Genomic DNA, 16147 nt, shown 5'->3' with positions numbered 1-16147 from the left:
ACTGACTCGTGACCTTTTGGCTTTCACTTTAAGACACACCACCGTATCTTATTTCCACGAGCTCTAGCTACTTTATGAAAAGATAACTAGTCACCCTGTACTTGATGTTGCAGGCTATTTTCAGCGTTTTGGTGGCAGTTTCGCTTCACTGGTGGCTCTTTGTAGGTTACATTTTTTCTTTCTCGCCTACTTTAGACAGAAAATGAAGTAAAAATCCATATTTATTAGAGACATTATTTGCAAAAAACTGCAGTCCACTTTGACACAGGGCAAAGTATGTAGGCTAGTGTGTGACTGCATTAAATAGCAGTAGAAGTGTCAGTCTGACTGGCCCAGCTTGACGAACAGTGAGATAACAACATAAGAAAGGTGATTCTGTTTAACACTTTCAAAATAAAATGTCATTAGTGTGTTGACCTACCCACTGGTCCCTAGTTTATACAATAATGACACAGTATTGCGTGTGGATTATTTGAGCTATCGCAGAAACAATGATTTCGTTTATTTGAGGAGTCCTTTTACAAAATATTTGCACAAGGAGGCCAGACATATTTTATTTTGAAGCTACATGCTGTGTGTCGTTCTTACAAGCGTCTGTCTTGACGCATCCACTGAAGAAAGGTGAGGCTCGTTAAGGTGTCCGTGGTTTCTTGTTATGTTATCTTTCTTGTCAAACTTGTCGGTGATCAAACAACGCTCCTGTTTGCGTCCTTTAAACTTAACAGACGAGTAAAAAAGTCCCCAAACACAGCCCGGTGTGTCACACAGTTTCCCTTTGATGGTTTGTCACACATAGAGCACCCATGGGAGTTAGAGGAGTCGCTCTTTAATCCGGACCTTTAACAGCGACTGTATTGTTTGACTGAGATAAGATGCCGCGGGGCGCATAAGCAGCAGTCAAGCGGATCACGACGCTTTTGTCTGTACACTGCCCGCAGGTGGAGTTCACGCACACACACACACACACACACAGACACACACACACACATACACACACACACACACACACACACACACACACACACACACACACACACACAGTCTATTCGCCATGTGCTGCTCCTGACCTGCCATAGACCAGCTGCTCAGCAGGGGTTACTGAATAAACCTCCAATCTCTTTAATTACTTCCCTCTGTTAGATAGGCTGATATCTGGTGGGCCATGAGTAAACCCATGATCAAGTTCAGCAAAACACATGCTAACATTAAACTAATAATTGTACAATTGATTAAATGAATAAAGAATTGATCTTAAGAATTGGAATCTCCTTAATCTTGTGATTTCATTAAAGCTGAGACTTTTGATCAGTCAGTGAATCAATGAACAGAGATTGGGCAACTGCATTGATAACTGTTCACATGGTTTGAAGTTTTTAGCACGTTTGGACTTCCTGATTGTTGATTGGACGACAGAAGATGTTGTTTTGGGACTTGGAACTCTGTGCATATATCTCTACCTTTTGAAGGGTGTGAGCCAAGTTTACGATTGAATAATAAGTTTGACCTTGAAAATAGAACTTAATGAACAAAGTGTCACTAAAGGTAAAAGGGTAGTAGCCTATCAGCTGTTAGTTTTCATCAGATGTAGTATTTGCACTGTTTTTCATTGGATGTCATTTTGTAACCAACCACTCCACTATAGCTCCAAGAGCGAATCATTTGCAATAAAATAAACACAATGATGTAAGTTTCTACCGTATAATCAGTTTCTGTTTTCAACCTGCACTGTTTTGATGGTTTTCTGAGAGAGGTGTAATACTTTGTTTTTATAATTTTAATGTCTAGTTCTAGATACTTGAAATGTTAACTATACTGTCAAACCAAACATGATAGCACCTTCCACATACTGACAATAAAAGACACAAGCCTCATATTCCTCACAAGTCACAAGCGTTGGAAGATCACAGCGTTGAAACACAAAGCAAAATATTTGATTATAGCAGTTACACTCCCATGTCAATACAGCAGATATACCTGTCAGACCAAAGTGAGGAACACACTTGACACAGAGGACAGTGGTGATGACGGGGATGAAACATCGGCAATGTCTGCTTTTCTTGTTGCTCCTGTTTGATCTACAAACCAAATGAATGAGGAAATAAATCATGAACACGTAATTTCCTTTAAGAGTTGCTGACCACAACCCAACTTTGATGTCTCTCTTTAAACACTAACTTCATTGTTTACTAAAACCATGTTTAGCAGATCTTTTTTTGCAGCACACACCTCGGTTACACCTGTACCTACTGATCCTGCAGCAGCAGCCTGATCAGTCAGTCTGTGTGCATCTGCTCATCTGTTTGTCTTCCTACACCCTTGTGCAACAGGAGTGTGTCTGTGTGTGATCATGTTTGTTCAGATGGTGGAGCTCTAGCCTCCGTGGTTTCGGCACCAGGTGACACAACGACCCTCTGTATACTCCACCACCTACACTGAAAATACACACACACTCAGGATCAACCTGCGGGGAATAGTCGGACCGAGCCAGGCGCCCAAACAAACAGGGAACGAGTTAAGATAGGTTCGCCTCAGATAGTTTTATCTTTTTGCTTCATCTCTGTATCAGAGCAGTAAGACTGAGCCACACGCTGCAGAAGAGATCGATCACACAGGGGGAAACAAAAAAGATGTCGACGTGATAGTTGAGGCTGTTGAGCAAGCGGTAGGAGACTGAAAAGCAGTCAGAGAGAGGGGGAAATGACAAAACAAAGAAACATGAACAGACAGAGACAAGTGTTAGACTGCCAAAACAGCTGCTATTTATATCTATTTTCTGTGTATGACAGACAGTGACAAGATGCTCGCACAAGAACACTGATTGGAGAAATGGAGAAGGGGTCACAAAAGAGGTGGAGGTCCCTGAAGTCAGCCAGAAGTGAAGTGAAGGACTGAGTGTAAGCGAATAAAAGAAAATACAATTTTCAGCTTAAAAGCTGCAGTGTTGATCATTTATAGACCTCTCGCTGACATTTTCACTCTGCTATGATTGCATAGTAAACATTGGCCAACAATATTTAATATAAAACAGAGCAATGTTTGCTACACTTCCCATTCTTTCTTGAATTGTTCTTGTCTTACTGCTAATTCTCTGTTTTTGTGCTCCATTTATCCCATAACTATGAATATGTGCTGGCTGTTCACATCATGCTTACATTTTGTGATGCATAGTGCCTGAATCCTGACTCAGCTCCTTTTGTGCATACCTGCTTTAACATGGATGCTAACAATACGTGCGTCTGCAGTTATTGCTTATGCCTTTCAACACGCATGTGTCTTTGTGTCTTTGTGATTTAGCTTGTAAGATGCAGCTCTGGGGTTGCGTGTTCGTTGTTTATGGATGGTATGGAAGTGTTAAGTGTTTTCTGTGCGAGCTGAAGAGTGACTGGAGCTAGTAAAGCCATTTAGCTACCCCTGGAGAAACCCTGGAGACTGCTGTGTTGACGCCACTCTGACTGCTATTACAGACAAGTTTAAGAGGCTGTAAAACATTTGGCATACCCCCCCTCCCCCTTTTTTGTGTGCACTTGTAAGATGGATTGCAAAAGTCTGCCAGCTATTGTAATAGCAACAGAAGCAGTTGTTGTGATAAGCATCATTTGTTCAAGTCCAAATACTGATGTAACAGTGACTGTATAGGGCTCATTTTGCTGTAGGAAATCATGTTTTTGTGTGTCTCTCATTATAATTCCAATGATAGGTGACTGCAATTCATCTACATTTAAGTAGTGGCACATACACACACTCACACAAGCAATGAAGATTCATCCAAAGCAGTGTGTTACAACCTCTTTTCTCCATCCTAATGACCCATAACACACACCTGCATGCACACGTTGGCTTTTTTAATGAGCGCACGTCAATCGCACACTGTACTCACAGTCCCTCCCTGTGCGGATGGTGTTTACCTGTTTTTGTGTTTATCTGTTTTTAAAGAGAGAGTTTAAGTGTCAGAGGGCTCAGCATGTCCTGTATTATTTTCATCATGTTGAGCAGATTGCGACTATGCGTTAAGGCGTTTTTTATGTGTTGACGAATGGAGTCACACCCAAACATGAGTTCCATTTTGCCAAAAACTGGGTTTTCTTGTGAAACTTTTGAACACATTGAAATGCTTTTAGCAACAGCAGGTTGGTGTTAGCTGCGGGACAGAGGTGTATGTTTGTCAAACATTGATTACATAATTGGGTTAAATGCAAAAAAAGGGTATAAAACTTCATATTTCATTGAGGGTAAATCACAATTACTTGTTAATTTGAACTAAAGCTGCAGGTCAGAGGGACAAATGTTAACGTCATTTGTGGTGCTGTATGTGTATCGCAAACATGCTGTGTCTTAATGTGCATGTAGCAATGTCTCACAGTAGCATGTTTGTAACCTGTAACATTTAAAAGTTAAATGGCGTAATTTTAATCTATTATCAGGTATGGACAGCCAATAAGAGGAACAAAAAGGAAAGAGACACGGATAAGGAAGGACAGGTGGCTCCATCACTTGTTGTGATGCCAGGGCCAGTCCTAGCTATGTTGGTACCCTAGGTGAGATTATGGTCTGGTGCCCCCCCCCCCCCCCCCCCCCTATCATCTTATCATCACCTTTAAGAAAACTAAAGAAATAGTTTTCTGTAATGTTACAAAAGCAACAAAGTATCATTTTTCATATTTTGTCACAGTAAAATGTGAAACAGGAATTCAACATAGACCTGAGGATTTGATTTGAGCTTCTGTGGTGTGCAAATATATGAGTGTATGAGACTCTGTCGGGGATTCTTTCACAGGATTTTCTCAAAATAAGCTCTACTTTGATGCTTTTTTATGCACTCTGGGTATTGCGGTTACCATGAAGTCACTGTGATATTTGTGTATTATTATTGTTATTTTTCGCTCATACACACACATTTTCTCACTCCATCATGCATTGCTGTTTAATAAACACTAGTGAGTTTTACACATCTCTAGTTTGTGTTAAAGTGAAAGTTACATATCAACAAATCAATTTTGATGTAATATAACTTTGTCTGCCAAAAAACTAAAATTTCACTAATTAAATACCATTTAAAAACACAGTCATCCAACACTGTCCAAATCAATTGTTCTGATCTGAGAGAGAGAGAGATAAAGAGAGAGAGAGGGAGAGAAAGAGAGAGAGTGTGTGAGAGAGGTCGTAAGAGAGGCTGAATCAATCAGAGTTAAGGAAGAGGAGCAGAGAAGTTGACAGTCTCTTACGTTAAGGTGTGGCGCCGGCGCCGATTGCCTATATGCCATCAGCTGGCCTTGGCTGAAGCTTAAAAAATGTCTTTCTTTCCAAACGTTTATAATTGGGCTATTTATGCCCTTATTCGAGAGACAGGACAGTGGACAGAGGCAGATATTGGGAAGAGAGATAGTGGATAATGACATGTAGGAAAGAAGCTACAGGTCGGATTCAAACCCAGGCTGTCCGCCGAGAGGACCAGAGCCTCCATACATGCACTCACTCTAGGCTACTGGTGCTTCAAAACAAAGACATTTAAGAAGTATCTTTTAGATATTGTGTCAAACTAAATATGTCCTCTTGTTTTTATTTCTCCCCATATTCAAGTCATGTCTTTCCACATGTACTTATTCAACCCATATATAACTCTACACAACCATTAGCCTTAGCCTGTAACTAGCTACTATCAGAAAACCTACTTTGTGAGAGGGGATTGTGCTTTTTTGAGAGCTTGACTGATTTGAGATCAACAGTAGTTTGTTTTTTATTTGCCTCTTTTAATCTACATTTTGGTTAAAAATAAATGGCTTTTTTCGATCCTTATATGAATTTTAACCTGTATCTTTGAATTGCATTTATACATAATATACTTTGTAGAAGAGGGGGTGTCATGTAGTGTTATGATACCATTAGCTGTGGTAGCGTCATTAATATATGAATATTTGTAGTTTATGTTATCTTGCTTGTATCAAGATGAGAAAGGGAAGTTAATTGCAGGAAATGTATAATAATTCATTATAATATATTTTTCATCTAGACAGATGTGGCTACTTCCCAAAATAGTCTGTTTAGTTTTCATCCACCCCACAGTTGTTTGTTGTCCAATGAGCTTTATGGCCTCTCAGGTCTGCTGGTGTGGCCTCTCAGTTGTGTTTATTCATTCAGTCATCACTTTTAAAAAAAAACATCCCTGAAGGGAGTTAAATGTCTTAATTTGTATTAAGGGCTGTTGTGCGTTTCAAGCTCCAACTCCCTGCTGTTCAGGGGGCAGCAGAGGTCAGAGGTGAAGGGTGAAAGGTCACTGTCAGAAATCTCCCCACCCCCACACCATCCCTGTCCCCAAAGCAGGCAGCGCTGACGAGGGGAGAGAGACTGGGTGATGGATGGAGACACACACACACACACACACACACACACACACAGAGCTCCTCAAACTACACAGCCACCCTCCCCGTCATCACCATAAACCCTCCTCCCCTTTCACCCCTCCCACCCCATTGCCGGGAGTGAGAGCCAAAAGGAGAAAAGATGAAGAATAGAAAGAGAAAAGAAAATGAAAGAGAGAGATAAAGACAGATAAAGAGTGACGGTACATCTCAGGAGAGAACATGGAAAGAGATAAAAAAAAAAAAAAAAAAGACTGACGGGGGAAGAGAGGAGGTAGGATGAAGGTGATAGATAGAGAGAGGGCAGGGAGGAGGAGAGGAGGAGGGGTGAGTGGATGTAGAGAGGAAGGAGGAGGAGGTGGAGGAGGAGGGGAAGTGGATAGAAAAAGGGTCACGTGACCACGCAGCAGCTGCAAGGCTGAGAGGGAGAGAGAGAAAGAGTCTCAGAGAGGAGCAGAAAAGACGACGAGCAGGAGGTGAAGAGTGTGCGGGAGGGTGAGTGAGGCTGTTTGCATGTTTGAATTATGTGCAAGCATATGTTTGCATGTGTTTGTGTTTATGAATGACAGGGAGGGATATCAGAGCAATAGCCTGTAGGAGAAGATTGTAGAGAGAGAAAAAAGGAAGGAAGAAAGAAAGCCGAGAGGAGATTATTTGTGTTGGCTTTGTTAAATATGCTCCAGTATGCTGAGATAAACGAGAGAGAGAGAGGGAGAGAGAGAGAGAGACAGGAAGGAAGGAGTAAGAGTAGAGAAGAGGAAGGAGGGAGAGAAAGAGTCGATACAAACTGTCTTATCATCTCTCCCTTGACTGCTGGGCTCAGCAGAGACCGAGATACACACACACACACACACACACACACACACACACACACACACACACACACACACACACACACACACACACACACACACACACACACGCTCAAACACATTTACACACACAGCCTGTCAGGATCTGAGCTTTTACTCTGTTCATCTCCCTTTCCTTTTCTGTCTGTTTCAATTCCAATTTGCTCCATTGGCCTGACATGTAAATACACAAGTGTAGCCAGAAAAACAAATAGATGTAGTCCAGGACAGAAATGAGCAGTAAATCAGAACAGGTTATATTAGAACATTGAATAAAAGTAAACATGATCTCCTGATGTATAAAGCACAAACATGCCATAAGTGGTGTGCATGTTAAATGTAAACATTGACTGCGATGGATATGTCATTCAGAGCAGACAGACGTAACTCTCTGTCTTTAAGGTTAGGTTTGTTCTCCAGTGGTTAGGTCACAAAACATTCAAGCCTTAATCAACTTAAACTCCAATAGATTGGTTTTATTGTAACAATGCACTGCACTGATTGTTTCTGTTGGTCTACTTGATTTCACACCTCTGCCTCTTTGGATCCTTTACCATATAATACTTTGTTAGTAAGTTTAATTCTTGTCGTCCCATCTCTCACTCTTCTGGATACATCTTCATCTCTCTCACTCTTGTTATCGCACCAAAGCTTCTTCCATCCGTTTTTTGCTCAGAATGTGGCAGGTTGAAGGAAAACGTCACATAACATTTATGATTCTGCCAATTAAACAAACTATCCATACTTTACTTACTATACTGTTTTGTAATTATCTTATCAGTGAGAAAAATATTGTCCAGTGTGCATGAACGTGTGCTTGGTGCTTTTGCTGTTTGTTTGTTATTTCTGTGGTGAATGTGTGTTAGATAGGGGTGTGTGTGTGTGTGTGTGTGTGTGTGTGTGTGTGTGTGTGTGTGTGTGTGTGTGTGTGTGTGTGTGTGTGTGCGTGTGTGTTGTGGTGGTAATGAGGTCATAGCTGTTGTCGGCAGGGGGGCACTGCTGGCTAATTCCAGCTGTAATTAACATTAGTGGGTCAATAAGAGGGTAGAGGGTGAAGACAAAGGTTACGATTAACACGTTTATTATGTGTGTGTGTGTGTGTGTCCACTATTCAGTGGATCAATGTATTTGTTATTTGTTATTGCTGTGTGTCTTTGTGTGCGTTTGTCTTTGCATCTGTGAGAGTGTAAAAACGGCAATGATACTTGATAGTGTTTGCGTGTAGACGCTCCCGAGATCTTAAGATGTGTCGGCTGGCTCCCTTGAGGAAATGGACATGTGTGTACTCATGTGTGTGATTTGCTATTAGGGTCAGCGCTCTGTTTGACACAGCGCTACTCGCTCCACTCTGTCTGTAGTGGAGCTGACCAACGTATATGAACTTACTATGATGTCTACACACAAAGGCAGAAACACATACATACACCTGTCAATTCTCTTTAAACACATGATTGTCTTCATTCAAGGTTCATTAGATATGTTATTCTTTATACTCAGTTGACGTAAAAAAAAAACCAAAAAAACCACACACACATTCTTGGCTAACTGTATTGTCCCTGTTTTATGGAGATATGAAACACCAAGCTTTGAATATATCCCAGTATCTGAAACCCTTCATACCTTTCCACCCCTCTCTCCTCAGGTATGAACCATGAGTCCAATAAATTACCATCATTAGGAATGATCTCCACAGCAACGCGAACCACGGCTACTGTCAGTCCCCTCAGCCCTCTAACCAATGGGAACACAGTTGCCCAGTCTTCAAACTCCGGATTTGCTGCCGCCCTGCGTAAACTGGCCAAACAGGCAGAGGATCCCAGAGGTGAGCGGGGATCTATCGAACAAACAAACACACACTCACATGTTTACTCATCTAATTTTTGAGGACATTACATAAACACACAATAACTACCTAAACAAAAAAAATTGGACTTTCATCATTATTTGGACAAGCACTTCCAAATTAAGTAGTTGCCAGTCTGATGTGCTCCCACAAAAAAAAAGCTCGGATCCATGAACACACACACATACCAACATGCAGTAGAGTCATCATGGTTGGTGACATCCTTGTTTATCACCCATCAGCTTTTATACATGTTTCCCTTGTTTCTGTCTGTCGCCAGTTAACCAAAATCAGGAAAAATTACTTTGCTGGATCAAAAAATGGATGTTAAAAATGTATAACCTTTCTGTTGTCAGTTGCTAAGCTAAGTGTACAGATTTGACAGCTGTATTATTTTCACTCTCTGATTGTAGGGATGTATGATTGTTTAAATTGTCAAACTGTTTATTTAAGACGAGGTTTGACAATACCCCACCAACAGTGTAAACAGATCATTTCACAGACCAAGGTTGTGTTTTATGGATTATTGTGACACATTTCGCTGCCTGGTAGCCCTTTACATGTGTGCGTTTGTGTGTGTATGTGTGTGTGTGTGTGTGTGTCCTCACTCAGCTCATGGGTGTCCTAATGAAGGTGATGGATAAGAGCTGGCCTATTCTGACCTCTCCTTCTCTGCCTCTTCCTTCATCCGTTTCCATTCATCTTCTAATAATGAGAATCTAATTACATTCAATTACAACAAGCTCTCTCCCTCTCTCGCTCTCACACTCCCACTCTTTTTTCTCTTCATTTCAATTTCTCTTCCTCCATCTTTCTCTGTCTACCTAAGGCTCCAAATGAACTCATTCTATCTCACCCTTTCTCCTTCTCATTATTTCCTCCCTCTTAAGGTCTCTGAGTGTATTTGTCAATTAGTGAACGCTACATTGATGGAGTAATGATGGAGTGAAAATGTAGTTAAAAGCCTGTGTACGCTCTCTGTATCACTTTTAACGCCACCCCCTTCACTGTGTCCCCCTTAGTCTATTCTATCACCTTCATTCATGACATCCCCTATTGTTGTCTGTTTATCTATTTGTAGAAACTTTTCATCAGATACACAGGCTTTCATCTTGCACTATTTCCCTCATCTCTTCTAATTCAAGCATCTTTTTACGCCCTTCTTTCTTTCTGTCACACAAGCTATTCATCAAAATGGTTCAGTCACTGTTTACCTCGTCACAGACACTTTAAGAAATATATATATGTGCCATCTGTGTTTTGTGAGGTGGATGGAAATTGTTTGATCATGAAATCTTGATCATCAATCTTATAGCTGCTGTAAATTCCTCTCTTCCCTTGCTGTCATTAACCGAGTCTCTCTTCTTTCTCAGGTGCTGCCCTTAGCGGTGACTCGTCTCCTGTCTCCTCTCCAGGCACCAGCCACACCTCACCGGTCACCACCCCTAAGCGAGGCTCATTAGGGCCCCTCCTCCAAGCCAGAGGCCACGGTGTCCCAGGCACCCCTCCGGTAGTCACCATTGCCCCAACAAAGACCAGCAACGGCCTGTGGCGGTCCGACAGACGACAGGTAAGGCGTGAACATCAAACCTGCTGAAGCTGGAGGCAACTTTTGAGACATCTGCTGTTCCCTGTCTGCATTTAAGTCCCAGTGCTTGTCATCCTACTGTCAAAATCCAACCATCCTTTCTTTCTTTCTTTCTTTCTTTCTTTCTTTCTTTCTTTCTTTCTTTCTTTCTTTCTTTCTTTCTTTCTTTCTTTCTTTCTTTCTTTCTTTCTTTCTTTCTTTCTTTCTTTCTTTCTTTCTTTCCTATATTTTCATTCACACCCCCTCTTCTTCACTCTCTCTTCCTCTCACTGATCAGGCCGTGTCTTTTGCAGCAACACATGAGGGGTTTGTAAAGAAACACTGGAGGCTGCACAGACTGGCACCTATTGTGTTCAGCTTCCTGCAGTGTATGTGTATGTGTGTGTGTGTGTGTGTACGTGTGTGTGTGTGTGTGTTTGTGTGTGTGTGTGTGTGTTTGTGTGTACTTGACCCTTCACCACAAAAGGGCTCAGGGATGTGAAGAGTGACGTGTGGGTGTGTGTGTGTGTGTGTGTGTGTGTGTGTGTGTGTGTGTGTATGTGTGTGTTTGTTCTTGGATGTATGAGTGAATTTAAGGTGGGGTGAGGAACCCGGCCCCCTCACACAATGCAGGGGCGAGCCCCCACAGTAGCCACTTCCCCCCTGGATCAGAGCAGCCTTTCTCCCCCTTCACAAAGACCACTCTGTGGCTATGCCGGCCCGGGGCTCCCATTCAGATATTCAGAGGGAAAGACGGAGGGAGGGAGGCAAGAAAACAGAGAATAGGATGTTAAGATGGAGGGGAGGGAGTGTACGTATGAGCACAGTGAGAGGGCTTTGCGTAGATTAATAAAGTTTGTCCTAAATGCATGCAGCTTTTACTAGAACACAGTTTGTTGGTGTTTATTGGTGCATCTGTGAAGGCCATTGGCTGTCTGAGGGGCCAGAGGTCAAGGAATGTGCTCCTTGTGTTGTAGTTTGAGCTGTTTGAACTTGCGCAGATTTTTGTGTAAGATAAAGAGAGAGTGAGAGAGAGAGAGGATGCATTGCTGTTTAGAATCTGCTTTCCATGAGCAGCACATTCAAAACTATTTAAACTCATGCAAAGTGCAGATAAATCACTGCAGGTCAAGTGTTGTACTAAACTCAGGTAGCAGATTGGGTGTTGCTGGCAGAGGTCATTTGTTTGTGGGTCGTCTTTCTATTCTGTATCGCTGTCTGTTGCTGTAGTAACAAGACGCACAGGGAACATGTTATTTTCTTGTCATTTTTTGTTTGTTTTAATGTCATCAGTGAGAATATGTTTGACTTATATGTGTGCACTAAGCTTGGTCTGGATAGGGCTTAAGTTAAGGTTGTGTGTGATTTGTCCAAGAATAATGTCATTCTTTGCGTGTTGCCCAGAGAATAAATCCTACTTACTTCAATGATTCCCTGACTGGCCTTTCCTTGAGCAACCTTTACCATTAAGTTAAACGTTTAGCCTGTCCAGAGTTGTGTGTACTTGCAAAACACATTTTATCCCCATCATCCTCAGCTGTACCAGACTGTAAGTGCTTACAGGTAACTGCTAGAATGCTAATGAGATCAATTAAGCATTTGATGTTAGCATGTAGCTCAAGCTGTGTCTGAAAGCCTCAAATGACTGTGGTCTTGTTTATTTATTTACCTGGCACCCCAGCAACTACTCTCCCTGTGGTTCACACATACCAACACGAAATTAAAATCCACACAAATGACGTCATTCAAAGACTCAACAATAATAATTACAACAACAATGATGGTAACAACAACACAATACCAGGTGAAATACAAATCAAGACTAGAACTTAATTCATGAAGGTCATCTCGCAAGTGCTAATAGAACATAGTGTCAGAACAAACCTACAGCTGTTGTGTTTATGCTTTAAACAATGGAAGAAACAGTGTCATAAAAAATAAAAATGAACAATAAATTCCTCATGAATGATTGTATATCTGTATTATGCCGTAAAGTTTTACTGTTTTAACTTCAATGCAGAATAAAAGACTATTTCACATTATTGAAACTTAATACTTAATAATAATACAATGTGACAATATGTCATATAATAGTATTTATGCGTGGATGTGTAGAACAACCTCTAGAAGCATAACTAGCATTCATGACCATTATTGTTATAAAACAATTAAACAGAATATTTGGATTTGTGTCCATTAAAATATTAGTTTAAAAAAAATAAAAAATAAAATAGCAAATAGCCTTTATGACCAACCTGTATTTCTGTATTCTGTATTTTAGCAATAGCTAACTATACTTTCTTCAACGCTATTTTGGATGCACTTGACCAAACTGCAGGAAAATAATCCGAGTTGGAACTTATGTTTGTATAACTATAGCGATGCAAAGCTGTGCACATCTCTTTATAACTGACTCTCTCTCTGATCTGCTTTGACCACTTTACTCTGCGGTCTGATATTACACCAAGGAGTTCGACGTCTTCTACTAGCTCCATAGGCCCACCTTTAATGGATTTAATGGGCTCCTTTCAATAAAAGATGAGCCTGTTAGATTAACTGTGGCTTATACAGCTGGCAAATAAAAACATATATCAAATACACATTAGGTTCAATGGGACAATTAATTCCAAATATTGCTTTTTCTCTGTGTTTTAGTTTTTTCTCTCTCAATGCATTCTCTTGTCATAGTGGTGATTTGAAGGTGGAGATTTCCTATAATCAAAGCAAGGATCAAAGCAACTATGGGAGACTGACTTCTTAGTGTGAGGCTCTTAGACAGCAGTGCTGGAGAGAGCAGATATTAGGATCATCCTTCCACTTTGATCTTGACCTCTCATGACATATCAGACCCACTTTTCCACTCCGCTGAGCCTCTGGTTACAGCTCAGGGAATCATTCCTTCTCATATCCCTCTCCTTCTCATATCCCTCTCCTCTTTTGCTAAACTTTTCTCTTGCACACTTCGGATCTAGCACAACCTCAACTTTATGGACACACAGTAATGTCAGCTCACACACTGTCTGTCTCTTTGTCAGGCTGAGCCTGGTGTTCAGGGTCTCAGCAGGGATCGAGTGTGTGCTGAGAACACCCAGCCACATCAGGATAAAAGAACTCCGCCCACCCCTTCGCCACGCCCTCTAGCTCACCCATTTGGCCTCACCCCGAGCGCCGTCATGCAAGACCCCAGAATACAGAGCCTCAGGTAACTTCATCACACACTCATATTGGAACCATTTGTAAGAATGTAAACACAAGGCCCTTTTAAGTCACACAAAGTATTTTAAAATTAATACTGTACTCACTGGTTATACAGTTTACCTGGACAGATGCACCCTGTGGTTCCCTCGGGTGCAGTCCCGGAGGAGTACCTGAGAGCGCTCCGGCCTTTCCCCACCTCTGATGACCTCCGCCTCACTTCCCTACCCATGAGCTTAGACCCTGCTGCTGCCCATGCCGCCGCCGCTGCTTACTATCACCCTGCCTACCTGCACCATCCACTGTCCTTACCAAGGTATCTACATCACCTTAAAGACATTACTGTAAGACATATCAATGGATTTGATTAGATTTAAAGGCACAGCTGTTACAAAAAATACTGTTACTCTCATTAGAAGTATACTGTAGATTGTCCTGTACTGTGCTTAAGGAAGATTGCGCCCCCCCCCCCATTCCCTCGCTGGACTGGTGTGAGAGAGCACCCAAAATTACAAACAAAAAAAAAGTAGAAAAAATACAACAGAAGGTGAAATGTGTGTGCATCTGTCTTTCTCAGGATGGAAGAGTCGCTGTGTCTTTCTGCGCTGCGGTCACAGTTCTACTCTGTGCCTGCAGGGGGCGCCTTCTCTCATCTCCATCCCTCTGCCCTCCACCTGCACCTGCCTGGAGGCCGCTACCCTGGAGAACTGAACCACACAGCACTGACTGAGAGGTAATACACTCACACAGATATACACACACACACACACACACACACACACACACACACACACACACACACACACACACACACACACACACACACACACACGTCTTCCTTCTGTCTGTAGGGCTGTATGTGTAATCTCTCTCTGCAGGGTAGGCACAGGTTGCTGAGTGTGTGGTATTTTTAGCTCGCACCCCACAGAGACTCCTATACACTTATCACACATACTGCCCTTTACTAACATTTACACATGCACATAAGGAAGCCTTTCCTGGAGTACGTTGAGCTCCCTTCTCAGTGTCATTACATATCTTGTGTCCTTGAGGCATCATTCAAAGAGGACATATTTATGTTTAGATGCTGTTTATTGTTTGTGTCTGTACTACCTCCTGTGTATTCTGTAGGTTTGTTTGTGTGCTATTGATTGTTGGTGAATGTTCTGTTGTGTGTGTCTCTGTGTTCGTGTGTGTGCGTGTGTGTGTGTGTGTGTGTGTGTGTGTGTGTGTCCTTTTTTCCTGTGGATACCTATTAAGTGTTCATCTGCTCTTGCTCAGTCATGCTGTGTATGGATTACTATTTCCCATGGTAAGTGGAGACTGTGTGTGTGTGTGTGTGTGTGTGTGTGTGTGTGTGTGTGTGTGTGCCTGAGTGTATGAGCAGAAATGTTTGTGTGTGAGATCCACCAGTGTGTGGTTAATATCTGCCTCATGTTGGGTGTTGCATCTCTCACCTCTCCTCCTGTTTGTGTGTGTGTCTGTGTGTGCTTACTTGTCAACCTCCCCCACAGGCTACAGATGGAGAATGAGCTGCGCCAGAGAGAGAGACAGCAAGAGCGTGAACGAGAGAAAGAAAGGGAGCGCGAGGCAGGGCTGGAACGAGAGAGGGAGGAGGAGAGGGGGAGAGAGAGGGAGAGGGAGCTGGATAGACAGAGGGAGAGACAGAGGGAGAGACAGCAGCAGATGGTCCGAGCGGCAGAGAGCCACTACCTGGCTGAGCTGCAGGCTCGGAGGGCACCACCGGAGGACAAGACCCGACCAGGGGAGAGGCTGACCCCGAACAGACTGGGTACCTACATGGCAAAATGTGCACACTCACACATGACACACATGCAGTCATGTATGAAAGCACACGTGCATAAACAGACAAAAACAGATATCATTTCATTATTAAAACAGGTGTGAGTGACACCATTATAAGTTTAAGCTTGTAATAAAATGCAAATGTAAACTGTTGTCTGACCTTACATGTCACATAGACAACATACACGTGTCATTTTAAAAGCTGGAAAATGGCAGCTGGATGAATATGGTCAATGATGCTTATGAGGTTGCTAAAAAATATAACATCCAGCACACACGTTTACCTTTAAAATTTAGTGTAGTGACCTGCTATCCATCCTGAAGAAGACAAAACTAACAGTTGAACTCTCCACTAGCACAATTCAATTACTCTGCCTTTCCTGCCACTAGAACAACATTTACACTGTTGTATATTTATAAAGTCAATACCATCTGCTGTCCATGGAACAGTAGTCAATTGTGCAGGAACTGTAAACATGGCTGGCGCTCATCGCTAAACTTACTGAAAGTTGTTGGACAATAATTCAAT

General features: G+C 42.1%; 1 protein-coding gene across 4 annotated transcripts in view; it reads left to right on the top strand.

Annotated features, from left to right (window-relative positions):
• Nucleotides 1-16147, top strand: part of LOC306824811 (genetic suppressor element 1-like) — a 36241-nt gene that overhangs the window by 12299 nt on the left and 7795 nt on the right. For 3 of the 4 annotated variants that reach the window (XM_079345166.1, XM_079345169.1, XM_079345168.1), the window contains exons 2-7: nt 8850-9029; nt 10424-10620; nt 13653-13819; nt 13931-14128; nt 14390-14545; nt 15327-15604. In XM_079345166.1, the coding sequence (XP_079201292.1) occupies nt 8850-9029; nt 10424-10620; nt 13653-13819; nt 13931-14128; nt 14390-14545; nt 15327-15604 (1176 nt within the window). Of the gene's footprint in view, nt 1-6761; nt 6852-8849; nt 9030-10423; nt 10621-13652; nt 13820-13930; nt 14129-14389; nt 14546-15326; nt 15605-16147 lie in introns of those variants that run through there. The other variant, XM_079345167.1, reaches the window with a different exon arrangement.

Source organism: Symphodus melops, assembly GCF_947650265.1.
Source record: "Symphodus melops genome assembly, chromosome: 6".
NCBI classification, from domain to species: domain Eukaryota; kingdom Metazoa; phylum Chordata; class Actinopteri; order Labriformes; family Labridae; genus Symphodus; species Symphodus melops.
The sequence above is the reverse complement of the archived record's forward strand: the minus strand, read 5'-3'. Positions and strand labels throughout refer to the sequence as shown.